The sequence below is a fragment of the Ailuropoda melanoleuca genome, chromosome 8 (genome assembly GCF_002007445.2).
Source record: "Ailuropoda melanoleuca isolate Jingjing chromosome 8, ASM200744v2, whole genome shotgun sequence".
Lineage (NCBI taxonomy): Eukaryota > Metazoa > Chordata > Mammalia > Carnivora > Ursidae > Ailuropoda > Ailuropoda melanoleuca.
The window spans coordinates 86,424,015-86,451,843 of NC_048225.1; the positions used below are offsets into that span (position 1 = coordinate 86,424,015).

At 47.3% G+C, this 27,829-nt stretch overlaps 2 protein-coding genes across 7 annotated transcripts in view; one reads left to right on the top strand and one right to left on the bottom strand.

Moving 5' to 3' along the window:
• Positions 1 to 17,477, top strand: part of NMNAT2 (nicotinamide nucleotide adenylyltransferase 2) — a 180,869-nt gene extending 163,392 nt beyond the window's left edge. For all 5 annotated transcript variants that reach the window (XM_034666813.1, XM_034666810.1, XM_019804490.2 and 2 more), the window contains 3 exons: positions 9,931 to 10,032; positions 10,163 to 10,230; positions 12,553 to 17,477. In XM_034666813.1, coding sequence (XP_034522704.1) covers positions 9,931 to 10,032; positions 10,163 to 10,230; positions 12,553 to 12,655 — 273 coding nt within the window. In that variant the 3' untranslated portion in view covers positions 12,656 to 17,477. The remainder of the gene's footprint in view (positions 1 to 9,930; positions 10,033 to 10,162; positions 10,231 to 12,552) is intronic.
• A 3,027-nt stretch (positions 17,478 to 20,504) lies between these two features.
• The window catches only part of LAMC2 (laminin subunit gamma 2), a 68,534-nt gene continuing 61,209 nt past the window's right edge, over positions 20,505 to 27,829 (bottom strand). For both annotated transcript variants that reach the window (XM_019804482.2, XM_034666815.1), the window contains exons 21-24: positions 27,021 to 27,220; positions 25,206 to 25,364; positions 25,013 to 25,112; positions 20,505 to 22,266 (exon numbers count right to left, since the gene is read on the bottom strand). In XM_019804482.2, the coding sequence (XP_019660041.1) occupies positions 22,013 to 22,266; positions 25,013 to 25,112; positions 25,206 to 25,364; positions 27,021 to 27,220 (713 nt within the window). In that variant the 3' untranslated portion in view covers positions 20,505 to 22,012. The remainder of the gene's footprint in view (positions 22,267 to 25,012; positions 25,113 to 25,205; positions 25,365 to 27,020; positions 27,221 to 27,829) is intronic.

Consider the following 27,829-nt stretch of genomic DNA (forward strand, 5'->3'; position numbering starts at 1 on the left):
TACAGCAGATGCTCCAAGGTCACTCCCCAAGACTTTCTGGGCCTAGCGCTCTCCTGCCCCATCCCCACTCAGTCAGTTGCTCCGGCCCCTGATTTAACCCACAGCCAGTCTGTGGGGTCCTTACAATCATGGCACCTGAGGTAGAGTGAAAAAAAAAAAAAAATCAAGGAGCTGTTTCCTTACATAACGAGTCCGAATCTCAACCCACAGAAGAGGTGTGCTAGAAATATCACCTTTGATTTATTAAAATCAAATTAAAATTCAAGTCCAAATCTATTCCACAGGGCTGATGGGAAGTTAGTCTCAATTATTATATTACTGACTAGCAGAACCTGACAGGCTTCTGTGAGCCCTGAATGTGAACATGAGCTCCTCAGGGTCTCCATGGACACCTTCCCTGTCTGGACATTCGTGGCCACTTGGAGGCGGTGGGGTTCTGCTGGGCTCCTGGCTGAGTCTGGAAGCTCAGAGCTGGGCCTCACCCACCAATGATCACCAGGACTCATTTTCTTCTGAGGTTTTGCCCCTAGAGTGCCGCCTGCGAGGGAGAGAGGGTGGTGTTCACAGATCTCTGTGGAGGGGGGCGGGGCAGAGAACCCAGAACCTCTTCTTTCTATTCTAAACGTATCTTTCCTGTTTTCTCTCATCCTAGGTATCTAGTGAAATCTCTTCAGTGAGTTTAAAGCCACTGACCGCAAAGCATTGTTTTCTGCCCTGCAAATGAGAGAGCAGGGTCTGGTAAAGGGTCCGGTTCTCTGCTAGAAATAGGGTTGGGCTGGGCAGAAGGGGATGTAGGGAGCGCACAGCTAGTTAGCCACTCGGGATTATTCCACGGTGCTTGTCTGGGGATGGTTGGATCTCAGGGTCTAGAAAAGGAAGGTCTTACTTTAAAGACTGGGTACAGGGTGAGTCCTGCTTATTCTACTAGAAAATTCTACCATCTGGAGTTTGCCTGGAAGGGCTCCATTTTAGGGTTTTCAGTTCTTGACCATGAGATTACCAGGGATGAGGTATAAAAGACCTATTTCTATCCTGGTTTCTTCATTAGCTGGTGTCCCAAGTGATGTTTGTTGGGCACAGACCTCTGTTTAGTGACCATGTGCCCAAACCCCTGAATCGAAGAGCCAAGCCCCTTGAGAAGGTCTCAGGCCCTGGCTCCACAGTCCAGCCTCCCATGTTCTTCAGAATCCTCAGGATTCCGAGGGCAGGAGAGAAGCCACACTAGTTCAGACAGGTCTAGGGTGAAATAGGAGTTTCTCCACCCTTCTGTTAGAAAGCTTAGAGGGGCTGTGGAGCAGCTTTGCCCCCAGCTGGGCTGGGAAGAAGCTGAGTTGGTCTGTCCCACAGCAGGAATGCCAAGGCTTCCTCCAGCACAGTCACAAATTCTCCGGGGTCCATCTAGCTCTTTCGATTGGGACTCCTAAAGCAGTTCTGTCCACCCAGAAGTCTCATCCCACAGCCAAAGGAACAACCCCACCTCCTAACACATCCCTTGGGCATTTCCTATTAGGCACAAAGATCTATTAGCCCACAGTGAATTCTGACCTCCTCTGACCAATGACACACCCTTCCCCTTACATTCCAGGGGGAGAAAATTCCATACATATTCATCGAGTTTCTCTCCATGGGATACAAAAGAGCTGCTTGTGCGGCCTGGCAGTTGGCTTTTTCATTCTTGATTCCTGAGAGAATTCAAGATCCAGGCTCCTGGGCTGGCCTTGGAGATCAGCACCCAGGGTGGGGGCCAGCCCTTCCCGTCCCTGGGTTCTTATTACAGAGTTGGTCTCCCCTAGGGGACCTGGTCTTTGTTGTGGGGCATCCGGGCACCAGCACCGAAGCAGGTATCCAAGCATGGAGCAGGGTCTGCGGGAAGTCAAGGCCAGAGGATAAAGGGTCAGCCATGGATACGCATTTGTGAAGCAGGAAGCTGTTACACTTACTCCCCTCCCCCAAATAAAATCAGTTGTCTAGGGCTCTTATCCTGTCAGCTGCTTTGTCTATCATATTATTGTAATGGAAGGCAGTCTGGCAAATTAATTCTGATTGGAGCATTCTTTCCTTCAATCAATCTTTCAACTAGTACTTACTGAGTTCTGGAGCCCAGTATGAATATAAGCACGTTATCTGTCCTTGAGACACTTGCAGTCTAAAAATCTTTTTTATTATATTAGTTTTTTATATTGCATGCAACAAAATTGTCAAAAGTTTAGAAGAGTTTCTGAAACTAGTAAGCAGTCAATAAATGTTGACTGTTATTCATCTATTGGTTTTAAAATATTCATTGAGTACCCACCAAGTGCCAGACATTGTTCTAGGGCTGAACGAGCAGAGAGAACAAAATAGACAAAGCTTCTCACTGTGTGCACTTTACTTTCCAGTGGGGGAGATAAACAGTAAATACTCGGATGTTTCTCGTGGATTAGCTCAGTTAACCCCTAGCACACTCCTGGGAAGTGAAAGTTGCACATGTCTTCAGATCCCTAATCCATAAAAGACAGCGAGAAGAATGAGAAATATATATATTTCATAGCTGGCTGTAAGAGGGGAGCACTTGAGCTGGGCTTTGGGTGATGGGCAGTATTGGGTTAAGTGGGTGGAAAGAGATGGGCTTTTTGGGTTGAGAGAAGGCTGTAAAAGATTTAATGGTGGGAACAACAGCTTCTGGGGAGATGGTGCTGGCTGGTTGAAATAGGTGGTTTATCTTGGTCTTTATTTGGAAGCTTTTGACTTTTCAGCAAACAGGCAAAATCATTAAGTTTAGTGATTAAATGTATTAGCTGCTTTCAAATGGCATTTGCATTTTAAATGAGCAAGGGATTAGTAACCCAAAGGAATGGAAATCTGAAGGTGGCACATTAGGCACCCAGAGGTAAGGAAATTGTGTGCTCTTTTCTTTCTTTTTGCCCTTCTTGAAACCTAGCATTCCACGGGCTGGCTCTAATTGGCTGTATCCTACATTTTTCCAGCCAACCAGCCGTGGGCTAACTGCTTCCTACATCCACCAGCTATGGGAAAACAACCAAAGAAAATAAACAGAGGAAGAGCCTGGGGCACTAGCCACTCCAGAAGAAATCCCAGGGCTCGGGACTCATAGAGCAAAGACAAACATTCGGTCTTTCAGGCTCAGATGGTTTTTATCAGACAGTCCAGCCCAGCCAGGAAGCCCAGTGGACACTTCCACCCGAGGGATTAGCCCCCACACTGATAAAACCAATGTCGAATTTACAGGCTCTAGGGAAGCAGGCTTAGCTCCTATCACGGAAGATTCTGGTTCTCATGTGAAAGATACTGTTGGTTTGGTTTTCAAGCTTTTGACTTGAGCCTGAAATCTCTTGCCTTCCCACACCCCCAGTCAAATTGGAAATGGGAATGGGGATAATTTCCTCTGGGAAACCCCTCTGAAGGATCATTCATGTATTTGCACTTAAGAGAGCCATTCTGGAAATGCCTTCCCGCTTTCTCAGGTCTGATCACACTAACCTCTTGCCCTGCTTTCCCTGCAGAATGGAACAGAGGCCAGGACAAGGGTGGGGGATTCTTGGCTGAAATGGGTGGGGCATATTTCAGAAGCCCCTAACCCACTGTGTGGCTTCGGCCAGACACCTTTCCTTGCATCTTTTGCAACCCAGTTGGAAGTGTACAAAATTATATACTCCAGGGGGCGATGTGGAGTAACAAACGGAGGAAGCCCATGCTAAGCCTAGAGAAAAAATAAGAATATATTTTCCAACCAAAAAGGTTTCAAGTCACTAAAATGTGAGTCTTAAGAAATGGATTTTGAAGAGGTTTGGTGTGGCAGAAAGAGCCTTTAAAGCAGAGCAGAGTGGGTTCAAATCCACTAACTAGCTGCTATGTCTCGTTGAGTCTTGATTTCCCCATCTATGAGTGGAGAACTGAGGCATGTGTATCAGAAGACCACTGCTGTAAGGATTAAGTGTAATAATCAGTAGAGCTCCCAATACTGTGCTTGGCACATAACAGATAGCTTAGTCCCTGTTTGTTTCCCTTCTTACTGATAGTCCCTTGTCCCTCCCTGAACATCCTCACCTGGAGAAGAAACACAAGAGGGCCCAAGTCACCCATGTACCTGGAGAACCTGCAGAAGACAGCATGTTTGGGGGACATGGTCAGGATTCTGAATCCTGATTTCAGAATGATCCTAGAGAGGATCTAACCAGTTAGGCTTGCCTGCATAAATCAATGGAAATTGGATCCCGTTGTCAATGGAAATCAAACCTTCTGCTTAAAACACTCTAATGACTTCTGTTTGCAATTGGAATGAAACCCCATCTTTGATCTGGTCCTTGTCTATTTCTCCTACTTCTCCGTGTTTCAGTCTTATGTATTTTATTTTGTTTTGTTTTTTAATAGTTTCTCCTACCTCAGGGCCTTTGCACTAGCTATGGCCTAACTAGGAGTGCTCTTACCCCAGATATCCTTATGTCTGGCCCTTTCTTGTCATTTTGTTTTCAACTTTAAGGTCATTGTATTTTATATTCAATACTGTACTTAATTCCACCTCATGTATTCTTATTTACATTTTTTGTTTATGGCCTCTCCCTCCTGGAAGGTAAGCGCTATGAGTATACTAGATTCGCCTATCTTATTTGGCAACACCAGGAGAGTGCCCCGTTTACCATATACACAACATAGAAGTTTGTGGAATGAAAGAGTACCTCCTTCTTTTTTTTTTTTTTTTTTTTTAAAGATTTTATTTATTTGACAGAGATAGAGACAGCCAGCGGGAGAGGGAACACAAGCAGGGGGAGTGGGAGAGGAAGAAGCAAGCTCATAGCGGAGGAGCCTGACGTGGCTCGATCCCACAACGCCGGGATCACGCCCTGAGCCGAAGGCAGACGCTCAACCGCTGTGCCACCCAGGCGCCCCAAGAGTACCTCCTTCTTGGTTGGAGCAGCTTAGCCCATAAGAGAGCTTAAGTCCACCATGCGATGTGGCCCAAACTTTAACCAGTTACCCATAAGACATTAGCTACTACAAGGTATTAGCCACTTCATAGTAAGCTGTCCTTATCCTTCATAGCAATAGATACACTTGAAATAATTAATCATCTGTTTAGTGCCTCCTAGGTAGTGATTGATTGGAGAGATGAAGCCGTGTCTGTCTTGCTCAACCCTCCGTCCGTGGTGCCCAGGAAAGTCCTTGGCTAAGAGCACCGGGCATCCCCGACCCAAAGCATCCCCCAAATCCAACAGTGCAGATCTTGAAATTCAGCCTCCTGGAGAGATGACGATAACTTCGCATTCCTTCCAGATTTCCCGCCTGGGTCCTCAGGAGTGTTCTGTCTCCAAAGGCCAAGTTCCTTCCTACCTCAATATGTCTCATATCCTTCCTTCAGATTCCCCACGTTTGGGGAAGCAGAGTCCGCCCCCTCCCACTTCCCCTCCCCATCCCCACCCCTGCCTCCCCTGGGGAGCCTTTGACCAGAGGATGAAAAGATATGATCAAAACGCTGAGCCTGTGAGCAGGAAGTTGAAACAGGATGAATGTCACAGACCCCACCTCAGGCATCATAGGCCAGAGCTCAACTGAGAGGGCCACTATATGCTGGGGGGTGGGGGAGAAGACTGTACCCTGATCTTGCTAACTGTGGCGGGGCAGTCTGGGGTCACACTAGTCAGCAGCAGGAAAGGGACTTGCCAAGCATAATAGCTCGGCTACCTTGACTGCTCACCCACATCCCCACCCCCGAGGCAAGACCTGCGGACGACTCTTCATGAGAACGCAGGACACGTGGGCCCCTCACGCTGGCATAACAGCACCATCCCAGGGGCCTGGGCACACTTCTGCAGGCTCCGTGGGCAGGGAGAGCCTGAGCGACCCCTCTGTTTCCTGGGGTCAGATGTCCGCCCCAACCCCCCACCCCTCCAACTCCGCAGGGCACAGGGTGATGTCCTTGTCCTCGTTTTTGCTGGAATCTCCAGAGCCGAGTATCTCATTTTGACCTCATTCCAAACCAAGCCAGAGAATTAGCAGCTTAGGCCACTGCCAATGTGATTTAAAGCAACAATCCCCCAGAGGTTGGTGTACATCGGACGGATTAGGGAGCTTTATAAAGAGAGGGGCTCCACCCATCCTAGACGTGTTGGATCAAAATCCCAGGGTGAGGTCTGCGGGCTCTACTTTTGTCGTTGGTTTTAAAGCTCCCCCAGGTGCTTCTGCTCACCAATCAGACCCAGTCTGGAACCTGCAAAAGTAGGCTCAGCCTTACTTGTCGTAGGACCTGAGAGTCTATCTTTCAAGTAATCTCTTTGGGCCTCCCAGAGCTCCCATGAGGTACTGTGGGCTCGTCGCCAGTCCTGAGACCTGGAAAGCTTGTCAGCGAATGCCTCCGTGACAGCTGCCAGACAAGACCCTGCAGGAATCCACTCATTCAACAGCACCTATGAAGCACCTAGGTGGTGCCAGGTGCTTTTCCCCTGGGGACACAGCAGTGAACAAAACACACAAAGCTCCCTGTCCTCATGGAGGTTACCTTATAGGAAAGGAAGAAAGAGACAAAAGTCAGGCGGAACAAAGAAAATACATAAGGTGTTAGATGAACATAATATGGCTAAGGAGGAGTGGAAAACCCCGGAAGGGGCAGGGGCTGTGCAGATGTGGATAGCATGTGGGTCTGCGTGCATGGCCACACAAGTTCAAATCGCCTGGTCTCACTGAGAAGGTGACATTTAAGTGAAGACTTTTGACCAAGGAGTAGCTCGATTTATTTTAATACTTTCTGTCTGGCTGTTGGGAATAGACTGAAAAAGGCAGGAGAAAAACAAGGAGACCAGAGCAATCCAAGTGAGAGGTGATGGGGATGAATTCATTTTCTGTTGCTGAAGATTGGTGGCTCAAGGCCACACACAGGGGCACCTGGATGGCTCAGTCGGTTAAGATTCTGACTCTTGGTTTCAGCTCACGTCATGATCTCAGGGACGTAAGATCGAGCCCCGAGTAAGGCTCCGTGCTCAGCTCAGAATCTGCTTACCCCAGGGGTCCAAGGATTGAGGGCTGGGGGACTCCAGTGGGTCAAGTTTAGGGACACGAGAAAGAACCAGCACAAGGAGAGCAAAAATTGCAGCTGCTGAGGTTGGAGGAAACTGGGAGAGGGTGGTCTCCTGGGGGTCAGGTGAAGACAGGAGACGGGGCTTGGGGGAATGGGCGGTGGGAAGGACAGCTAAGTCCCTGCACGAGATGGATACCCATGGGACCAAGGGCACATCTTACCAACTCTAGCACATGGCGTCTCTCCCCACCCCTAGATGGACACCCACGCAAATACCCTCTAGCGTGAAAATCAAGCTCGGTGTCCTGGGGTTTTGGCAAAGGAGCAGAAAAGATCTGCAGTCTCTGACCCAAACTCCCGCAGACGTGCAGCTTGGATGTGGTGAAGCTGTATGTTTTGTCATACAGACCCTGTCTCCCTCGCTCCATCTGTGATTCCCAGGGGGCAAGTCTGTCACCTGTTTCTGGAAAAAGAAAACATCTCAAGCAGCAAGGTCTCCTTCTGCTTGCCACCCACTGAGCCACCTGGCACTGTTACTGATGGAGTGCTCAGATCGTTAGCTCCTGAGTGGGAAGCAGCAGCTGCACTAATGTCACCCATAGGGTGACTTCCCCGTGAGGCCGGACTCCAGTTTGAACCGTTGTTTTCATGCTTTCAACGAGAATGCTCACTTTAAATTGCCCCATCATTTCATTCACCGCTCATGGAACATCTTCCAAGTTCTCAGAATCAGACTGAAGGCAGATCCTACCTGATGCCACGTACACTGGGAATCTTGCGTCATCTGCAGAGACAGGCAGTTGAGGAATGTTCGTGTATACCAGCTTGGATAGATTCCCTCCCCTCTTCTCCTTTTCCCTCCCCTCTCCCTCCCCCCTCCTCTCCTCTCTTCCCCCTTCTTCTCTCTCTTTCGCTACACTACCATTTGCCCTGGAGTTTGAAGCTGTACTTAGGCTCCTGGTCCTCAAGCTGGTTGCATATTGGAATCACCTGGGAAATTAAAAAAACTACTGACACCCGGGTCCCCTTCTCAGAGATTCTGGTTTGCACTGCTCTTGGGTGTGAGCTGGGCTTCGAGAGTGTTCAGCGTTCCTCAGGCAATTCTCACGTGCAGCCAAGTTTGAGAACCAGTGCCTCGGGTTACCTTCTGAGTAGTGCATCCCAGCGCAATACTCCAAAGCTATGGAGGAGCTGGATCTTGCCCCACCTCCCCTAACATGCCTGCTTTGTGGGACAAACGCTTGGTGCTGGCTTGCGCCTTCTGAACACTACCGCTAGACGCGGCATGCTGTGCAGCGCCCTGTTCCTCCAAACGGGGACTCTGGTATTCTACCCCTAGCTTCTAACTTCTCTGCACAGCTTCCCTCCCAGGGCGCCCTCAGCCAGCTTTCTGCATCAGAGTTCCAGCTGCAACTCTAGCCCCAGCTGGAGGCAATGGGAGAAGTAGGGGAAAGGTGGCTGGAAATACCCAAGGGCATGTGTCCACGTGCTCGGGCGCACACACACATGCACGAACAGAATCGATGAATCGGACGGAGCGGTGGAATTCTGCTCGTGTCGAAATTGTCTGATAGAGAACAAGTGGCCACGGTGCTCCATAAGGTCTGTTTCTGTGGCACTGACTAGGAGGAGGAACCTGGGTCCCTCGCCACCAGAGCACGTCTTGCACCGTGAGCTGCCCTGCTCAGAAGCAGCCTGTCTCCCCTTCCCTTCTTGCCCCATCTGGGATCCTTAATTGGCAAGAGCTAAACAGTCATATGCCCGGGCGAGATCCAAGTCTATTAAATGCCATAACTTTCAGGCTTTTTGAAAATAAAAATTGGCACGAGTTTCCAGAAAGCAACTTGGTAATAATGTCTTAAGACTTTGAAATCTGTTCAGTTTATACCCTTTCATCTAATTATCTTACCTCTTATCCTAAGGAAACAGTCAGAGATGTGGCAAAAGATTTATATATAAAGATCTTCAACAAAGTGTTGTGTATACTCGTGAAGAATCAGAAGTAACTGCACACATTCCATCACACAAGATTGGTTTAACACATCATGCATATCATAGACCATGCTATAATCAGACTGTTAAAACTTAATTTTTTAAAATAATTTTAATAATGTGAAAAAATGCTCACAATATAATGCTAAATAAAAAATACAGATAAAATGATTAATTTTTCAGTTTAATCCAATTGTAGGGATGTACACTTATTTGTAGAGAAGGAAACACTGGACAGAATGCACCATGTTAAGAGTGATTATCCGGATTGTGTGGTTGTGACTGATTTTTTCCCCTGAATTTCCCAAGCTTGTACTGTGTGTATAACCAGAAAAAATAATTTCTTTCTTCATGAAAAGGTTTCACTTCTCATTAGGGCAGCAAGCATTTATCGGAGGCTGATCTCAGCAGTGACCCCGTTTTCCTGTCACTGCCAGGGGTCACACAGGCGTTCCAAGCCCTTGCTTGCTCTTCATCACCCTTGAGTCCCCAGCAGCTTTGAGGTGGCTGAGTCCGGGAGCATTCAGCCCTTCTCAGCAGCCTGGCTGGGAGCTGGGATTCACTTGCTGGGCAGCGGGACCCGTTTCGCCTGTGAGGGTGCCTACCCTGTAAGGACTGTGTGTCGTTCCTCTTACTCCTCAGCATAACCAACTCAACAGGCCCCGGGAGCTGGAGACCTTGCCCAGACATGCAGGAGCACATGTATTCATTCCGTCTAGAGGTATTTATTAAGCATCTTCTGCGGTGCCCGGCAAAGTTCCCATTCATTCCACCAACACTGTTACAGGTTGTTACTTGAAAGCGCTGACTGGTAGGGTGGAGAAGGCCAGCTTAGCACCGGAGCTTGGGGTCCACGTGGAAGATTGGTCCACCTGCTAAGTAGTCAGAGTCATGGTCTCACCAAAGGACGCCGTCTCTGTGTTTTTCAGATGGAGGTGATCGTCGGGGACTTTGGGATTGTGGTGGTGCCCCGGGACGCAGCTGACACAGACCGAATCATGAATCACTCCTCCATACTCCGCAAATACAAAGTGAGTCCCCCGTCTCCTTGCTGCTGTAGCTCTGCAGCCTGCTGGGGGGGCGGGGGGCTGGAGGAGTAAGGGCACCTGGGGAGTTTAAGTGCGAGGGGCGGGCAACCTGCTTTCTCTGCTCTGTCCCCAGAACAACATTATGGTGGTGAAGGATGACATCAACCATCCCATGTCTGTCGTCAGCTCAACCAAGAGCAGGTACATTTGACAAACAGCCAGAGGGACCTTGGTCAAAGGGGCTTACAAGTTTTAATACAACTTTCCTCAGTTCGAGCAGACCCTTACATTTGCTGACACCTGCTGCCTGGTATTCAGCCTTCTTTGGGGACCTCATGTATTTGTCCCCAGTGGTTTCCTTTTTTTTTTTTTTAAGGGAGGGAGGAGCAGAGGGAGAGAGAGTTTTTTTTTTTTAAGGTTTTATTTATTTGTCAGAGAGAGAGAGAGCACAAGCAGGGGGAGCAGCAGGCAGAGGGAGAAGCAGGCTCCCCGCTGAGCAAGGAGCCCGACGTGGGGCTCGATCCCAGGACCCTGGGATCATGACCTGAGCTGAAGGCAGATGCTTCACTGACTGAGCCACCGAGGCACCCCAGTCATTTACTTTTAAAGGAGGATGCGTCATTAGCTAGTTCTAGCTGGTTCTCGGGAGGAAGAGGGTGTTTTTAGTTGGAGGCTCTTTAGTTGAGGTGTTTATGAAACACTGTATTAATGAGAGCATAGGCTAAGCTGCCGTAACAGGAGTCCAGATAGTTATGGTTTAAAGAAGAAAATGATTTCCATCTTACTGAAGTCAGAAGAGATTGAACCTCTTCCACGTGAAGCCTCTATCTGTGGGTCCGCGGCTGCTGCCGTGACCGCTGGAAAGGGCAGGAGCTTTGTCTTTAAAAAAGTGACTCAAAGTTGCAGACCCCACTTCTCCCTGCACCCCACTGACTCAGCCCCAGTCCCCCGGGCATCCCTTGCTTCAAGGGAGGCTGGCAAATGGACTTTATGTGCCCAGCTTTGCCTCAGGAAGCTCTGTTACTAAGCAGAAGAAGGAGAGAATGGATGCTGAGGGCCAGGTAACAATCTCCGCCACACACCCCAAGGGGAAATGTCCGGCGGAATGGTGAGATATAGGAATACAGAGGTGTCGAAGTGGCATAGAAAGCCGTGAGCACATTAAGTGTGAATTACGTTAAGAGTGTGGCTGAGCTCACAGGGAGAGTCAATAAGAAGAGAAGCATTTAAAAGAAGGCTAAGGAGCCGTCAGAGAGCACCAGCAGTGCTGGCCCAAGAACCAAGGCAAGAGAGGGTGCAGAGATGGAGCGCGTTGTCATCTCTGTCACATATTTCAGAGAAATCAGATGGGCCCAGCATTTTTAAAAGTCTACTGGACTTCCTCCCTGAAAGGTGATTATGTAGACACTTCAAAGAGTAGCATCAAACTGTGAGGTGAGAGCTGAAACCCAATGTCAAGGGCCAATGAGGGGAGAGGAGAAGGATTTGGTTCCAAACATGGCTGCACAATAAAATTACCCCACAAACTTACACAAGCACACAAATTCCTGTGTCCCCTTGAACCCCACTGAATCAGAAGCCGTGGTGGATGAGTCTAGGAATCTGCTTCCTGGGTGACTCTGATCAAGCTGGGATTGGCATTCAGAAACCACGGTGTAGGCCACTTTTTCAAGCAGTTTCCCTGTGAATTGTGCAAGGAGGCCCTGAGGGACTAGCTTGCTTCCACGATCAGGACACTGTAGGCACTGAAGAGGCGGTGAGCTAACCTCTGAAGAGGTCTCACAGGGCAGGGCTCAGATGCCTTTTAGAATCTACATTTCTGGGGGAGTATGTGCGTTTTTCACAAATAGCTCCTTGGGGCCTGACATTCCCAAGACCATCACAGGAGCAGAGAATGGGAAGCAGCCAGACCAAGGCTGGAGCACAGCTGTGAAGAAGCCAAAGTGTGTCCCCAGACCCCTTTCGTACCTGGTGGTGCCTCCTCCTTCCTCCCTGCCTCAGAGAAGCTCACCTTCCTCTCCGTCAGGGCTCCCGTAGGAAGGAAAAGAAGTGGCCCATCAGCAGATTCATTTTCATGAGACCACGATGCAGAGAAACAGGAAGGAATAAATAAGAGCGGCTCACACATTTAAGCACCTACTGTGTGTTTGGGCTATTCCAAAGGCTTTGCATGACTCATTTAATCCTTTTATTTTTATTTTTTAAAATCCTTTTAATAGCTGAAGGAGATGGGCCCAAATAGTCCCCTCATTTTTACAGAGGAGAAAACTGAAGAACAGATGGGCTTAAATAACCAGCCTAAGGTCCCTCTGCTGGGAACGGCAGATCCAGGGTGGAATGGAGTCACCAGGGTCAGGGAGGAATTCTGGGGCAGGCGACCTTTTCCCAAGAGGGAAGCCATTTGTGGAGCCTAAGCACAGCCAGGGACTGGGGTGTTGGGTAAACCCGTTCTTTCCCTGAGAGGCCCGGCCTTCCGCCTTGGTCAGGGAAGGTGTCATCTGACCACCGTCTCTTCTCACCCAGGCTGGCCCTGCAGCACGGGGACGGCCACGTGGTGGATTACCTGTCCCAGCCGGTCATCGACTACATTCTCAAGAGCCAACTGTACATCAACGCCTCGGGCTAGCAGCCGCACGGCCTCCGCTCCACTCTCCCCTCGTCCTCCGCCAACACGCTGGCCCCTCCAGTCTCTGTCAGTCCCCCCGTTTCTCTCCTGCCTCTCTGTTTCTCCATCTCCTCGTCTTGACTGTTCTCCCCACTTGCTGACTCAACCCTCCACAGTGTGGGGGACCTGCAGAGAACCACAGCACACCCTCTTCGGCAGTCATCTTTGGACAGACTCTCCTCTAATCTCCGGGCCAGGGTGGGTGAGGGAATAGGGGTGGGAGTTGGGGGAGGTGCAGGCCCTGGAGACGTGCTGGTGTCTGTCTCCCAGCATGCTCTAGAGAGCGGCTCCGGTGCCTGTCCTCCCAGCATGCTCTGGGGAGGCGGCTCTGGCTCTCGCCTTCCCAGCATGCCCTTTACCACGAAGGGCTATTTTTTCTTTCTTTTCTTTCTTCTCTTGTTTTTTGGTTTTTGTTTGGTTTTGTTGTTGTTGTTATTCACTCCTCACAGAATTTGGATGAAATCCGTGTCCGTGGTTCTTTACGTTTGTCGTCTTGCTGCATTCCTGTGATGTTAACCTCCCTTCTGGTAGAACACCGTAGCCAGCCTCGGCGCTCAGTCCGTGGCGTGAGAGCCACACCCAGTGAAGGAGGCCAAGCCGCCTCCACCCTCCCGACACCCCCCATCTCCCCACTCACACCCCACACACTCCCACACACAGCAGCTGCCGACCAGGCTCAGGACTGAGGCTTTCGGGTTCCAAAACCTGGGGGGCAGGTCTGGGAATAGTAGGGTTTCACAGAAGAATTTGTGTCTATTTCCTTAGTTTCAGAAGACCATTTTCCTGATGCTCTGGGCCTGTGATCACACAGAGCCAGTCCCTCCTCATATTCTGGTGGCATCTGCACGGTTCCTCCTTTGGTCTGTGACTGATGGCAGAGTGGGTTCCCTGCCAGCCCAGCGTTTCCAAGGAACCTTCAGGTTCTCACCTAAGCCCTTGGATGTCCTACCTAGCCACATTCCTGCATCTGAGAAGAATCACCTATTCAAGGCCAAATCCTAATAATGCAGCCATTCCTGAAATAAAACATGCTAGGAGTTCACTCAACCCTAGAGGTCTTTGCTAACTGGAATTATTTCTTGCCTGTTCGGCTGGGAAATTTTTCTGTCATGATGTAAGTCCAGGATGACCAAGGGGAGTGTGGCTTGTCGCCCTGAAGGGAATCGATGGTCCTCACCCACTCTCGCTGCAGTGACACAGGTGGTGCCTGAGGTCAGTTCCTTTCAAGGCGCAGTACCTCGCCCTTGTTTCTGGAGCTGGTCATATCTCCTGCGGAGCCCAGAAACCACAGTCATCGCCTGAGGAAATCTGTCTGGCAGGGGAGCGGGTTCACAGAACTGAGATCACGGCGGGGAGGACATTAAGAGCCACTAAATTGTTTCTTCCTTTTTCTAATTTCTAACCTTCCTCCACTGCTCCTGGAAACAGTTCTGACAGACCGTTTTTCTAGTTGTTCAGGTCTCACTCGTGCCCTGTTTTGAGAGCCGAAAGGAAATTATTCTCTTATGCTCTGTGTCTCTCATCTAGTCCCTGGCTCTTGGTCTTCTGGCTGTCTTCATGGAATGCGTCCCCGAGCAACAGGATACTTTTATCAAAATCTAGTACCAGTTATGTCCCAGGAGTGGAGGTGAGATCTGACACTGGGAGCACACATGTCACATCCGTGACAGTCTTCCATAGCCTCCCGGATAAGGAACTGGATTCAACAGAGGGGCATGTTTGAGTAGCATCCAGGAGGATGTTATTCCTTTTGGATTATGGAGCCAATGAAGATCCTGTTCTTTGGTCTCAGTGTTTGGTTAAGGATTGTGGAATCATAAATGGAAAAAAAAAAAACAACTTCAGAGATTAGTTGAGTCAACATTCTCCTTTAAAAGATGAGGGAGCAGAGATCCACTGGATTAAGTGTCTATCTACAGCAAGTGTAGAGCCTGGCAAAAGGATATTGTTTCCCTGACCCTTAGGGCATCATACCACATGATCTCTGTCCCCCTAGCTCCCCATGATACTGACCAGGTAACATACGGTTTCTACTCTTTTCAGACTTTTCCTGGCATCTTTCTCTTAAATTATGTCTCACCCAGGTGCTCCTATATATGGCATTGTATATGCCAGTCTTGAGGGAGGGGGGATGTGATGGGGAGGAAGGCCATAGCTAGGTTTCCCTCAGAAATCAAGAGATTAGAGAAAATTCCAAATAGTGACACTCTGAATCCAAGAAAGGATGCTCTGTGGAAGGCTAGGAAAGACCTTGAATGCTCGAGATGACACTGGAGAAAGAGAGAGAAGAGCCTTTGGGCAAAACAGTCCTAAGCCAGGAAAAGAAAACAGAGAACCAGATTCCCTAGGAGAACGTGGCATTTTCAAGGATGCAAAGTTTATCTATGGTTAGAGTTTATTACAAAGATCTACATGAGCAAATCTGAGAGAAACCAGACATCTTTTGTCTCTTTGGTGCACCCCATTACTCTGTTGAGCTCTGTGGTCAGGTCGAATTTAGTGCACAGCCCGTGAGAGAGAACCGGTGGGACTGGCTGTGTATGGTTGGTCTGGGAGTGGGAAGGTGCACAGGATGGAAAAGAACAGGGGCCTTAGAAGATGTCTGGAATGAAATGGGGCAGATCTTATCTTGGGGGATCCCAGGGATTGTATTAAAATAGTTTTCCTTAAATACAAGAAAAAGTGAATTTCCTTTTGGGTAGAATTGTCCATTCCCCAACCTTCATTTGCTAGGGGGTGGTCAGAGCCTCCTCTCTCAGTCCAGGGAGGACACTATGGCTGTGAGCCTGCAAAGGCCAGCACCAGAGAGATTCTGAGTTTGAAGTAATGCCACAGGTGCCATGAGGATGACCTCTAGGCCCTGACTTCACCGCTGGGGTCCCCCTTCTTCCTCCAAAGGCCATCTCAAGGCTGGCATGGCTCAGAGTTTGGGAGAAAGGCATGGGCAGCAATGGTCATATTAAGAGGGGTCAGGAGCCTCATTTCCTGCCTACCAATGAAAAAACATCTCTCCTGCTCTTCTGAAAGTGGCTGATATGAGTAAGAACAGGCAGGAGGGAAACTCCTTGTGCCAGTGACTCTCTCCTCAAGGAGCGGCCCTCTGGGGAGCTCTGTGCTGCTACCTGGTACCTCATTCGTTGCCCCCTACCCCAGGCAGTCTCTGGGGCCTTCTTGCTTTCATTTTCCTTGAATGTACATAGGAACAGGGGAGGAAAGTTTCTTACTGAAGTGCCTGAAACCCAGAGCTAGAGCTTCTAGAGACGCTCTTCTTCCCATCTCTGCGTGGCGAACCTTCCCCAGCGTTCTCTGGTCTCATGCTTCAGCTTCTCAGAAAGATAGAAGAACTTGCTGTTCTAATTAAGTAGAAAGTGAGACTCGGTAATCAAACTGCAGCAAAAGGCAGAGAATTATAAGGAGATATGACTGTATTTTAACAACCCAAATCTACTCTCCCCAACTGATATAAACACACACTTTAGGGGACCAAGAGAGAGAACATGTTATTATATTCCATTCATTGAAAGAGGAATGCAAAAATAAATCCGTAGACTATGAAAAGCTCAGGATCTCTCCCAAGGCTACCGCAGGAAGGCCGACAGGTGAGACGGGGAGGATGGAAATGGACTGATTTTGTCGCTCTTCCAATTAGGGTACCCGAGGAACAGCATTGTGGGGAAGGAGTGCACGCTCTCGGTCACATTCACCCAGTTTACACCCTCTTAGAGCTGCCCGCTGAATTCAATTGTTCACATGGTTTCTTGGTTGGCTCAGTTTGGGGTGTCCTATTAGCCTGTTCCAGTTACTTAGGAATGAGCTACACTCTTTCCCTTCAGTCTAGCCCAGGTCCAGAACTCAGTTTGATCCAAACGGTCTCAAGAATTGGCATGGGGAGGGGGAAGCTTTTTTTGGAATCACTTTTGGTCACCGAATCTGCCATTTTAAGAGTAATAGTTGCTTTTTGAAAATCAATTCATTAATTAAAAAACTACATTGAAGTTGCTACACCATTTCATAGTGAAATATTTTGAGTAAACTTTGTTGCTAGAATAGTCATGGACAAAAGTTTTATCAGCAAAATGTTTGAATTACATTAATAAATAAGACAGTGCTACTAGTCTTGTGTCTTTGTCCAGAATCTTCTCTGCGAGTTGCAGAATTGATCACTTTTTTTGTCATCGTCTTACTTCACGGGAGCCAACCATTGCAAAGATGTTCTCAGAGCAGGAGATTTTCTGCTGGTCTAGCTGATGCCACATGCGTGATGTGAAAGTACATACAGCCGCACCCTAGGATCATAGGCAGGGAAGAATAATTAGCAAATTTGTGAACTGTGCCTAAGAGTTTTCAGTCAAAAAAAAATTCAGTCTTAGAACCTACCTAATCTTCATGGTCTCCAATTGTTTAGCTTTGGCTCCCTAATGGAATGAGTTCTTTATGAAACAAAAATGTATTTGTAAAAACTAAACTTGTATAACTCACTTTTGGTATAAAAGATCTTAAGTAAGACAAATCATTAAACTCACCGTTTTGGCAGTGTAAACAAGCTGAAAAAATGAATAATTTGTTAATTGCTCAGTTCTGCTCTGTTAGTTCTTATTTCGTTTGTAGTTGTGACATGCATTGCGCGTTGGTATAGATCCAAATAGTGATTGTCATTAGCGAGTATCAGTCGTGCTTCAGAAGGTAAAATAGCAATTCCCCTTCAGGCCCCTCATTTAGGGCTTAGCCACTTGTTTGTCAGATTAGTTGTGCTCTTAAAAAAAAATCATTTTGGTTCTTCCTATGTGTTTTGTTGTTATTGTTTAAGATGGGAATTAGTTAGCTTCGTGCGTGTCCATCTGGGTTTGGTGGCCCACCATAATGATGCTTGATATGACTTGTAAATTGATTACTTGTGTTTACTTTTGCTATTTTGGCCACAAACCTAAACACTTTTTTTCTCTGTCCTGAGAGTATGTAATTTTGAAAGCTTGTTTAAAATTGGGCATAAACACTGGTTTAATTTGCTAACTTACATTAACTTATAAAATATATGTACTAACTATGAATTAACATACATGTACATACACATTTCTTCTCTTATGACCCATAAGTAAGCTTCAGGACTTGGAATTTCTTAGGAAGTTCCATGTAGCCCATAGTGTAAAGAAAGCAGAAAAAAAAATCTAACCTCTACTTTCCAGGTGGGAAAACTGAACCATAGCAAGAATTCACAACACTCCCATGACCAGGCAAAAACATTGAAAGAAGACATGATAAATATATCCCAGTCCTTGAGCCTCGTTCCAAACATTGGACATTACTGAGTATCTTCTTCCCCTTTTCCCTGGCCTCCCAAGAGTACTGACAAGAAACCACATCCTATGATAAGATCAGAAATACATCTGCTAAAAGGCCATAGCCTATGTGCAGTTTCAGTCCTACCCACCTCTCCAAACAGAAATTCCTATGAGTCAAAGTAGACGATGATACGCATAATGGCCTACCAGCTGCACAATTAATCAGAAAGCTCTCAACGGAGAAGTCCAAGAGAGTTTTCACTACCAATTAGAATTACTGATGAGAACCAGGAAGGACAGCTCCCTTAATTTGACAGGGTCAGGACAAGACTGGCAACAGAGGCTAAGTCCTGGGTAGGCTATCTCTCAGCCATACACCTCTTCTCTCTTCTTAGAGATAATTTGTCGGGTCCTCAGAAATGAGGGCATCATGTCTATACCAAGGGAGTCACATAAGTTACTTTCCACTTCCCATCTCTATTCAGAGGTCATCTCCCATTTGTCAGGGAAGACATTCTATGACCTTCTTAACAATTTATCCCATTGACAAATCCTTTTATGATTGCATGTTATTAACTAATGGAATCCCTCACCAAGTTCCCTAGAACACATACTGCTTAATCTCATACTTGGCAGAGACAGATGTGGATCACTAGTTATGCATTCTAATGCATTCTCCCCTTTCATAGTAGGATTGTCACTGAGACATGGCTTCCTACCAAGGGGCTATATTTCCCAGACCACTTGCAGGTCAGATGTGGTCATAAAACTGGGTTCTGGACCATGGAACATGAGAGAAAGTGACGTGCATCCCCTCCCAGGCCTGGCCCACAAAAACCTTCCAGGTGTCTCCCACTTCCATGTCTTTTCCCCTTTCTACTCACTGGAATAGGAAATGATTCCCAGGGCAACCTTCGAAGTCACATGTAAGCGGTAGGGTTCTGGAATGACTATGCAGAGGGTCGCCCTACCAATTTGCTCCCCATCCATTATGAGAGCAAGAAAAAAAAGTCTACTTTGTTTGAGTAATGTACATTTTTAGGTCTACGTGATAGAGTAGTTAACCTAATCTAAGTAATACATACACATTTCCTGGGCGCTGGTTGTTAACTACAGTGAGGAGTTGCAGGATACATGACTGAGTACGCCAAGACAGGACTATAAATTCACTTCTACAGAAGGTAAAGCAAAGTGATCAGACCTCTCAGAATTTGTGGGGTTAATGTGGACAGGAACAGAATCTTTTCCTCAGCCACTTAGCTAGATGGCCAATTCAGGATCTTAATTTATTAGATTTTTATCTATTAAAAAGCGTGACAATGTACCACAAACTATTGATTTTACGTTAATTTCATGGCCAAAGGAAAAAAGACAAAAATATTAATTAAAACCCCGCAACCTGTTCAGGTTGTTCCAGAAGTAAATCCTTTATGCTTAGGAGACGGCACCAGTTAACTCTGATTAAGTGCTCTAATGGTTGGAAAGCGCAAAACAAGACGTTCACAAGATCTACAAAGAACTTCTCAAACTCAATGCACGAGAAACAAATAAACAAATCATAAAATGGGCAGAAGATATGAAACAGACACTTTTCCAATGAAGACATACAAATGGCTAACAGACACATGAAAAAATGTTCAAAATCATTAGCCATCAGGGAAATTCAAATCAAAACCACACTGAGATACCACCTTACGCCAGTTAGAATGGCAAAGATAGACAAGGCAAGAAACAACAATTGTTGGAGAGGATGTGGAGAAAGGGGATCCCTCCTACATTGTTGGTGGGAATGCAAGTTGGTACAGCCACTCTGGAAAACAGTGTGGAGGTCCCTTAAAAAGTTAAAAATTGAACTACCCTATGACCCAGCCATTGCACTACTGGGTGTTTACCCCAAAGATACAGACGTAGTAAAGAGAAGGGCCATATGCACCCCAATGTTCATAGCTGCATTGTCCACAATAGCCAAATCATGGAAGGAGCCGAGATGCCCTTCAACAGATGACTGGATTAAGAAGCTGTGGTCCATATATACAATGGAATATTACTCAGCTATCAGAAAGAACGAATTCTCAACATTTGCTGCAACATGGACGGCACTGGAGGAGATAATGCTAAGTGAAATAAGTCAAGCAGAGAAAGACAATTATCATATGATTTCTCTCATCTATGGAACATAAGAACTAGGATGATCGGTAGGGGAAGAAAGGGATAAAGAAAAGGGGGGTAATCAGAGGGGGGAATGAAACATGAGAGACTATGGACTATGGGAAACAAACTGGGGACTTCAGAGGGGAGGGGGTGGGGGAAGGGGATGGACTGGTGGTGGGTAGTAAGGAGGGCACGTATTGCATGGTGCACTGGGTGTTATACGCAACTAATGAAGCATCAAACTTTACATCAGAATCAGGGGATGTACTGTATGGTGATTAACATAATATAATAAAATAAAATTAATTATAAAAAAAAATGCGAACTCTCGGACTCATTGCTGTTTCTGTGGCATTTTAATTTCCATTGCTTTGGTACCTCCACCTTAGACTTAGACTTTGACAAATTAGAAACTGACCACAGACGTCTAAGAATTATTATTTATTCAAAAACACATCCATGAAAAGCCAAGGAAGTACAAAGGCGAGTCTGCACCAACATCTTCCAAGCCAAGATGGAAGCATCTCTGGTTTTTCCAGCAATTCCCACGGGTGTGACCATGATGCAACAGTCTGTTGCAATCAGATGTGGAAAGGGGAGGAGTGACAGCTGGAATGCAAAGAAGTGTGCACAACCCAGAGCCATCCCAGCTTTGCCAAAACCCAAGTGCCCCCATGGGAGTGTCTTGCAACATACGTTCTGTTGAGAAATGAGGTTGCAAACCAGGGGGTTATTGCAATAAAACCACTTGTGATGAACAAGAGTTGTACATTTAAATTTATTTTTTTGATGTTTGTCTTCCTTACTAGACAATCAACTCTTTGAGGGCAGAGACTATGTCACCAATGTACCCCAGCCCCTGACACACAGTAGGTACTCAATAAATATATGTTGTAAGGATGGATGGATGGAAGGATGGATGGAAGGATGGGGTCTACCCAGTTTCAGTGTGAATAGAAACATTCTCTGCTATAGGGAGAGAGAGTGAGAAAATAAAACACATAGACACATATACAATTTTTAGTGTTTGAAAAGTGGGGTTGAATCAGGACAAATAAATCTTCTGGATAATTGTACTTCTTTCAATGCCCAAGCTATATTTTTCTATCACTTTGAAACCCAAAAGTAAATACCTTCCCAATGTTTGGTTTGCTGGTCAGAAATGCTTTAATAAAAATGTAGTCTCTAACTAGTCATGGCATCATCGGAGAAAGGATGTCACTTCCAGGCCCCAGAAGAACGCAAAGGTGGCAGGACCCAAGCAGGCACCATTGCTCCAAATGGAACAGCCTTAAAGCTTCTCACTCCATCACTGTTCACTTCTTCCAGCTTGAAAGTGGAGCACATGTTGACAAACTGGGTGGTAAGTGGGAAGAATTCTGGTCAACAAGAAGCTTGCCCTGGACACTATAAGGCAATAGTATTTTACTGGCCACAGCGTGACTGCACTTTGCTCTCTGTTCAGACATTAAGAAGAATTGTACGGGTGGGCAAAATAAAAAAAAAAAAAATTTTTACTTTGGTCACATTACCCAAAGAATAAGCTGACTAGAGCCCAGCAGCACCTGTCCATACTCCAGGACTCAGTTTGTGACTCTCCTGAGGCAAACATCTGCCTGTGAGCTTGTCCTTCCATCCAGTCTACCCTTCCAGGTCCAGGCCCTTGGCCAGTCTCATACCCAATGCTATCTGCCTCATTGTCCAAGTAGTCTCACACTGGTGTAACAGGACATTTATCTGGCCAAGATCTCAGGGATGGGGTCGGGTTTAGTGGACCTGAGCATGTCCATTCAACATGTTCAAATGTCTCCATCCCACCCCAACCACACGAGATGGCTCCTGAGTTCTGTATTCCAAGAACCTCAGTTGAGATATCTCCATGGCAGATTCACTGTTGCTCCAGTGCCTGGGTATTGTAGCAGCCTGGGGGCAGGTTATCCCTGATGTTCTCCAGGTTCTTCACGTCAGCCAGAATCCCATCTATGCTCGTCTCCAGCACACGGAGGTGGCCCTGCTGCCGACGTGCTCTCTCTTCCAGCTCTGACATCAAGGGCCTCAGCTGGCTGTTGATCTGAGTCTTGGCCCGGAAGAGCTTCTGCTCCAATGAGATCAGCTTCTCTTCATCCACATTGCCAGGCTGACCTATCGGAGGGAATGAGAAAGGAGTTAATAAGAAGAGCTGTGGTTAGATGTCCTTGAACACACATGGGCCCTCTAGACCCTTAACTAGTTCTTGTTTCCACCTGCCCAGAGGAATCGGTATGCCATGCTTATTCTAAGGGCACCTGGCCGGCTCAGGCAGTGGGGCATGTGACTCTTGATCTCAGGGTTGTGAGTTCAAGCCCCATGGGTGTGTGGAGTTTACTTAAAAAGCTTTAAGCTAAAAAAAAAAATAAAAGGCTTATTTTATATTGGGAATAATATAGAAAATATTCCAAGAGCTTCCTAAGCCTAGTTACTAGTTATGAACAGCCCAGTTCAAGCCCTTGAGCTCTAGAGTTAAGCAATAGGAAGCTTGAGTTTCTCCTTCCACATTAGGGCCAACAGTTCATGCTCTGAGAAGATGAAGGCTGAAGGTCACAGGAGACTGAGTACTGTCCAAGGTGTCTGCCCAACACAGCTCACCCTAGGACCAGGACCAACTCCAAGTTATGTTTACTGAACTATCCCTAGGAAATATCTTGCTATTTTCCATTAGAAGACCTTTAGAAACTGGCTGGGCTTTTGGGTTTATAGAGGCCAACGTATGCCTTGCTATTTGGGGGATAGATTCCAGCTGTTAGGAAATGATGTAAGACTTCACTCTGGCCTGAGACAGTGGGAATCTAGCTAGATACTTGTTTATTTTCAATATGAAACGTGGTCCTATTTGTTTAGGTATGTTTTACCCGTACACAATCGAAAACTAATGTGAGCACGAAGGGCACCTGGCCAAACCTGCTTGATGTGAATAGGGTCTGGGTGGCCTTTGGTCAATTCAAACTCAAGGTCAAGTTGCCTCCCATATCTGAGCTGCGGTCATAGCATTTGCCCGCCCGAGTTTATTGTGCCTGGGGTGACGACATGGTGACGGCTCCGAGACTCCAGGGAGCAAACAGGAGAAGCAACACCATTACAAAAATACAGATCCAGTGGATCGGTCCTTCACCGAGGAGCAGGGGAGAATTCCAGCACTTTGGGGTCTATGACATGCCGAGAAAGTTTCGTAAGCTTGGGAACAAAATAACCATGTCCGCGGAGAGGCAGCACAAGCGCTCAAAAAAGGGGCAGGAGCATTGGAAACAGAGATCTCACTTCGCATCCCACCTCCACAGTTTACTATGTGATCCACGGGACGCTATCAATCTCTCTGAACATCAGTTCACTGCTCCGTGAGATAAAATAATAAAATAATAAAACCTGTCTCATAGGACCTTGAAAAGCCTTCAATGATATTACACCAGAGAGCACCTGGCAGAGGGCCTGGCACCTGGTTAATGTTTAATAATTCCCACCAGCTTCTTTCCCCCACACTCTCGTTTTCTCTTGAAAGGGCCTATTCGTTTCAGTACCTTTTTCAGAACACTAAACAAAGCTGCTAAAATCTCCACTGGGGAGTTGGGGGTTTTTGTTTTGTTTTGTTTTGTTTTACCCTTAGAGGGTCTTTACTCTTTGGGGCTCATTGGACCACAAAGCACACTCACTAGTATAACACCACAGACAAGACTGATCTCCCAGGGTGAGGAGGGTCCTCCACAGAAAAATCGGATTTTCAAGTTCTTCACCTGGGACGTCTGGGGGGCTCACTCAGTTAATGTCTGCTTCTCCCTCTCCCTCCTCCCCTTCCCCTGCTGTGTTCTTTCTCTCTCTCTCAAAATAAATAAATTAATTAAAATCTTAAAAAAAAAAAAAAAGTAAAGTTGTTCACTGAACCTAAAAGGCAGAGCCAAGCCTTTTTCTGACGATAGCTGGACTCTGTGATTGAATCCCTTGTTCCCTACCTGCTGCAGTCTACACTTGATGAAACAGGCCAAATGAGGGTCTGCTATCAGTTTTACCAATCCGGAATGTTAATTCTTATCAGTTTTTTGCGGGGAGGGATTCTGTGGGTAAATCTGAATTGTCGCCGGCCTGTGCCATCAAATCTGTTTTATCGGAATATTTTGCAGCATCTCGTGTGGCTACTACCTTTATGTTTCTTCTGGGCTCTCAACCAGCAGGTCAGGTTCCTGCAACTGGACATACCGAGGTATAACTGCGGGCTGGGGACACGCAGCGGAATCGGCTCTTGACTTCACAGACTGGGAGAATCTCCCGCCTCACCACTTGTACTGTCTCGGAGCTCAGGCTCTGTCGCCCCCCTCCTCGACTCCTTCCACCGTTTCCAAAGTGGTGTCGCCCTGCCTTTTCTCTCACCAAGGCTCCTCCCCTCACTCGGGCGCTCCGCTCACTGGTCTTTCTGAAATCTACCGTGATGATGTTACTCCTGTGCCCACGACTGCCCACGAGCCTCTCAGGATCACGGTCAGAATCCTTACAGGACCGTCAAACCGTCCGGTCTTCTCTGGAGCTGTGAAGCTGGAATACTGCCTGCACAGGTGACGACGCGATCTGTGAGACACGAGTAACCTCTGCGCTTTAGCACACCTTCCCTAAATACACCCAGATCTTTGAGCTACGGACTTTCACCTCCAAGGGCAATAGGTGCTCAGTGACCCATCTCCAGATGGTAAAGGAGAGTCCAGAACATGTAAAGGCATGTGCCCAAAGTATCTGGGCCTAGAAATAAAGCAAACTTCTGATACCCTTATGGGTACCCTAAGGCTTCCATTTATCAGGGCTGGGTCCAGCTCATCTTCCGGGGGCAGCCCTGCAGCGCGGGCTGGAAGCCTGTGAACACCCCACGTACTCATGAGATGTAGGATGCTGTCCAGTGTGTCGAGTGCGTCTTGGATCGTAGCTCCGGCATTCCTGGCTCTGTTATCAACTCTTTGGGCTTCTGTAATTACCTGAAGAAAAAGAAACACAAACCAGTCTTGAAAGGGTGTCTCTCACATTGGCAGGTTTAAAGGAATCTCCCACGGAAAACCATGGGAACTGACCATCTGCACCGCGTCCAGATCCAGGTCAAACTCTTGCTCCTTCCTGGCCAGCTCTCCTTCCACTTCCCTCACCTCGCTCTTCAGAGTGGCCAGTCCCTTCTCCATGGCCAAGGCTCCATCTGCTGTCACATTGGCTTCCAAGTTCAGACTTCCTATCTCCTGGGAAAAGGAAGGGAGCCAGAGATGGGAGGAGAGAGAGAGGGGTGAGGCCAAAAACGTCTCAGGGATAAATAGAGAAAAAATAAACAGCTGCAGCCAGACCCTGATGGAGTAAGTTAGATGGACAACAAGAGTCAGACTTGGAGACACACCTGTCCCCAAACTCTGCTTCAAACAAATTAAGTTGCGGGTTTGCCTGTAGGGACTGGGAGGGTCAGCAGTGAGACTCCGATTCCCTCTCAGGTCAATGTTCACCAAAAAGTGAACGCAATAAAAACTCTTTGGGTAAAAAATTCACATCATTTCCTGTCGCAGTTCTTTGCTGCCACAGTCTTTCGAACAACTTTACTAGGATCCTTGAGACAGCTGTGAGTTCGAGGCCCAGAGAATGAATGGGCTACAGTTGTGGCTTTTGTTTTTATTAGGACAAAGTGTGCCAGTATCTTTACCCATAAGCTGTTGTTAAACAACCACCTGCGGCTCTCTCGGTGCTAGAAGCTATATAAAGAGAGCCACGGGAAATTGGTCTCTACCCTCAAGGGAAGAAACTATTCTTGCGAATTACCAAGTGGTCCAAGAGTGGGGTCAAATAGTCCAGATACTAAGAGTTCCCTCTGGGCTTTCTAGAGTTGCATAAGCTTTCTAAAAGTCATGCCTAAATGAGAGCTAAGAAGCTCTCTTCCAGTCGAGGAGTCCAGCTTCTGCTGTAGCATTTCACACAGGGCTGCCGTGTATCTAGTCTCTCTCTCCCCATTACACGGAGCGCTCCTGGAAGAGGACTGCGTCTTTCTCACCTTCATATCCCAGCACCAAGCACAGCGCTGGCACAGAGTGGAAGCAAAAAAAAATGAACACGTAGAACTCAGACACAGAAAATAGAAATAAGGGAACTGGAACTCCAGAATTTCATAACCTTGAGTCAAACACTGATGATTGTTGTTAGGGGGTTGAATTGTGTCCTCAAAAAGATATGCTGACGTCCTAAAGCCCAGGACCTCAGAATGTGACCTGATTTGGAAGTAGGATTGTTACAGCTTCAATTACTTAAGATAAGGTTATACCGGAGTCCATGGGGCCCTAATTCAAAATGACCGGTGTCCTTATAAGAAGGATCAGAGATACCCAGGGAGAAAAACCCCATGTGATGATAGAGGCAGAGACTGGAGTGACGTCATGGCAAAGCAAGGAACGCTAAGGAGTGACAGTCACTACCAGAAGCTAGGAAGAGGCAGGCAAGGTTTCTACCCAAGAGCCTCCGAGGGACCGGGGCTCTGCTCACATCTTGATCTCCAACCTCCAGCTCCAGAACTGTGAGAGAATACACGTCTGTTGTTTTAACCCATCTAGTCTGTGGTTCTTCATTACAGCAGCTCTAGGAAACTAATACGAGAGTTGATGCGAAAAGAAATCAATCTTGGATGGTTCTTCTCATGGTATCATCCAAAAAGGGAGCTGAATATGAAGGCTCCAGCTCTCGGTCAATGAAAGCCTTGTGAATCACCCAACAAAAGGGGGCACGTAAGTGGCTCTGGGGCTGCCATGGACCACGAGACTCTGAGATCTAGGGGTCAAAATGAGCCTGACGCTCTCTCTCTTCCCACACGACCCTTGCATTTGGGGCTGCTCGTGCCAACCTGCATTTCGATTTCTCTTTACCTGTTCTATCTTGTCAGTGATCTCCAGGGCCTCCCTGGCTGCGGTCTTTGCCCTCTGGGCGTCAGCAGCAGCACCGCCCAGGGCTGTTTCTGCTTGCTTGGTCTTGTCACTGGCGTCTGCGACCTTCTGGCTGATGTAGGACAGTCTCTTCATGGCCTCTTCCGCTTCTGCTTTCCTGTCTTCAACCTGCAAGTCAAACTCTGAAATGAAAACAAGAAAACATTGCCATGAAGGTGAAAAGTGACTTATGAAAATTATAAATGGAATTGAACGGGGCTGAGGTTTTTAAGAAAAATCCCAAGAAGAGGGTTATTACTGCCTACGGGCAAGAGTGTGGGAAGTTGCGGCCCTTACTGCCCTTTCTTATCCAGCAGAAAGCATCTTTTTTTTTTCTTTAATATTTTATTTATTTGTCAGAGAGAGAGAAAGCATGAGCAAGAGCACAAGCAGGGAGAGCTGCAGAGGCAGAGGGAGAAGCAGGCTCCCCACTGAGCAGGAAGCCCGATGTGGGGCTCCATCCCAAGACCCTGGGATCATGACCCGACCCGAAGACAGACGCTTAACCTACTGAGCACCCCCCACAGAAAGCATCTTAAAGGAGGCACTGAAAGGGCCATGATTAGGTCATTGCTTAGAGAAACTGACAATCAGCCTGCCCGGGGCCTCCACCGCTGCAAGAGCATTAAGACCCAAGTAGATCAAAAACAGGTGAAATCTCTGAAGCCCGAAGTTTCAAGTCAGAGCCTTAAGCCCTAAGCTGCCCATGATGAGAGTTGGAGGTTGAACAGAATGGGTAGTAGAGAGGTTCT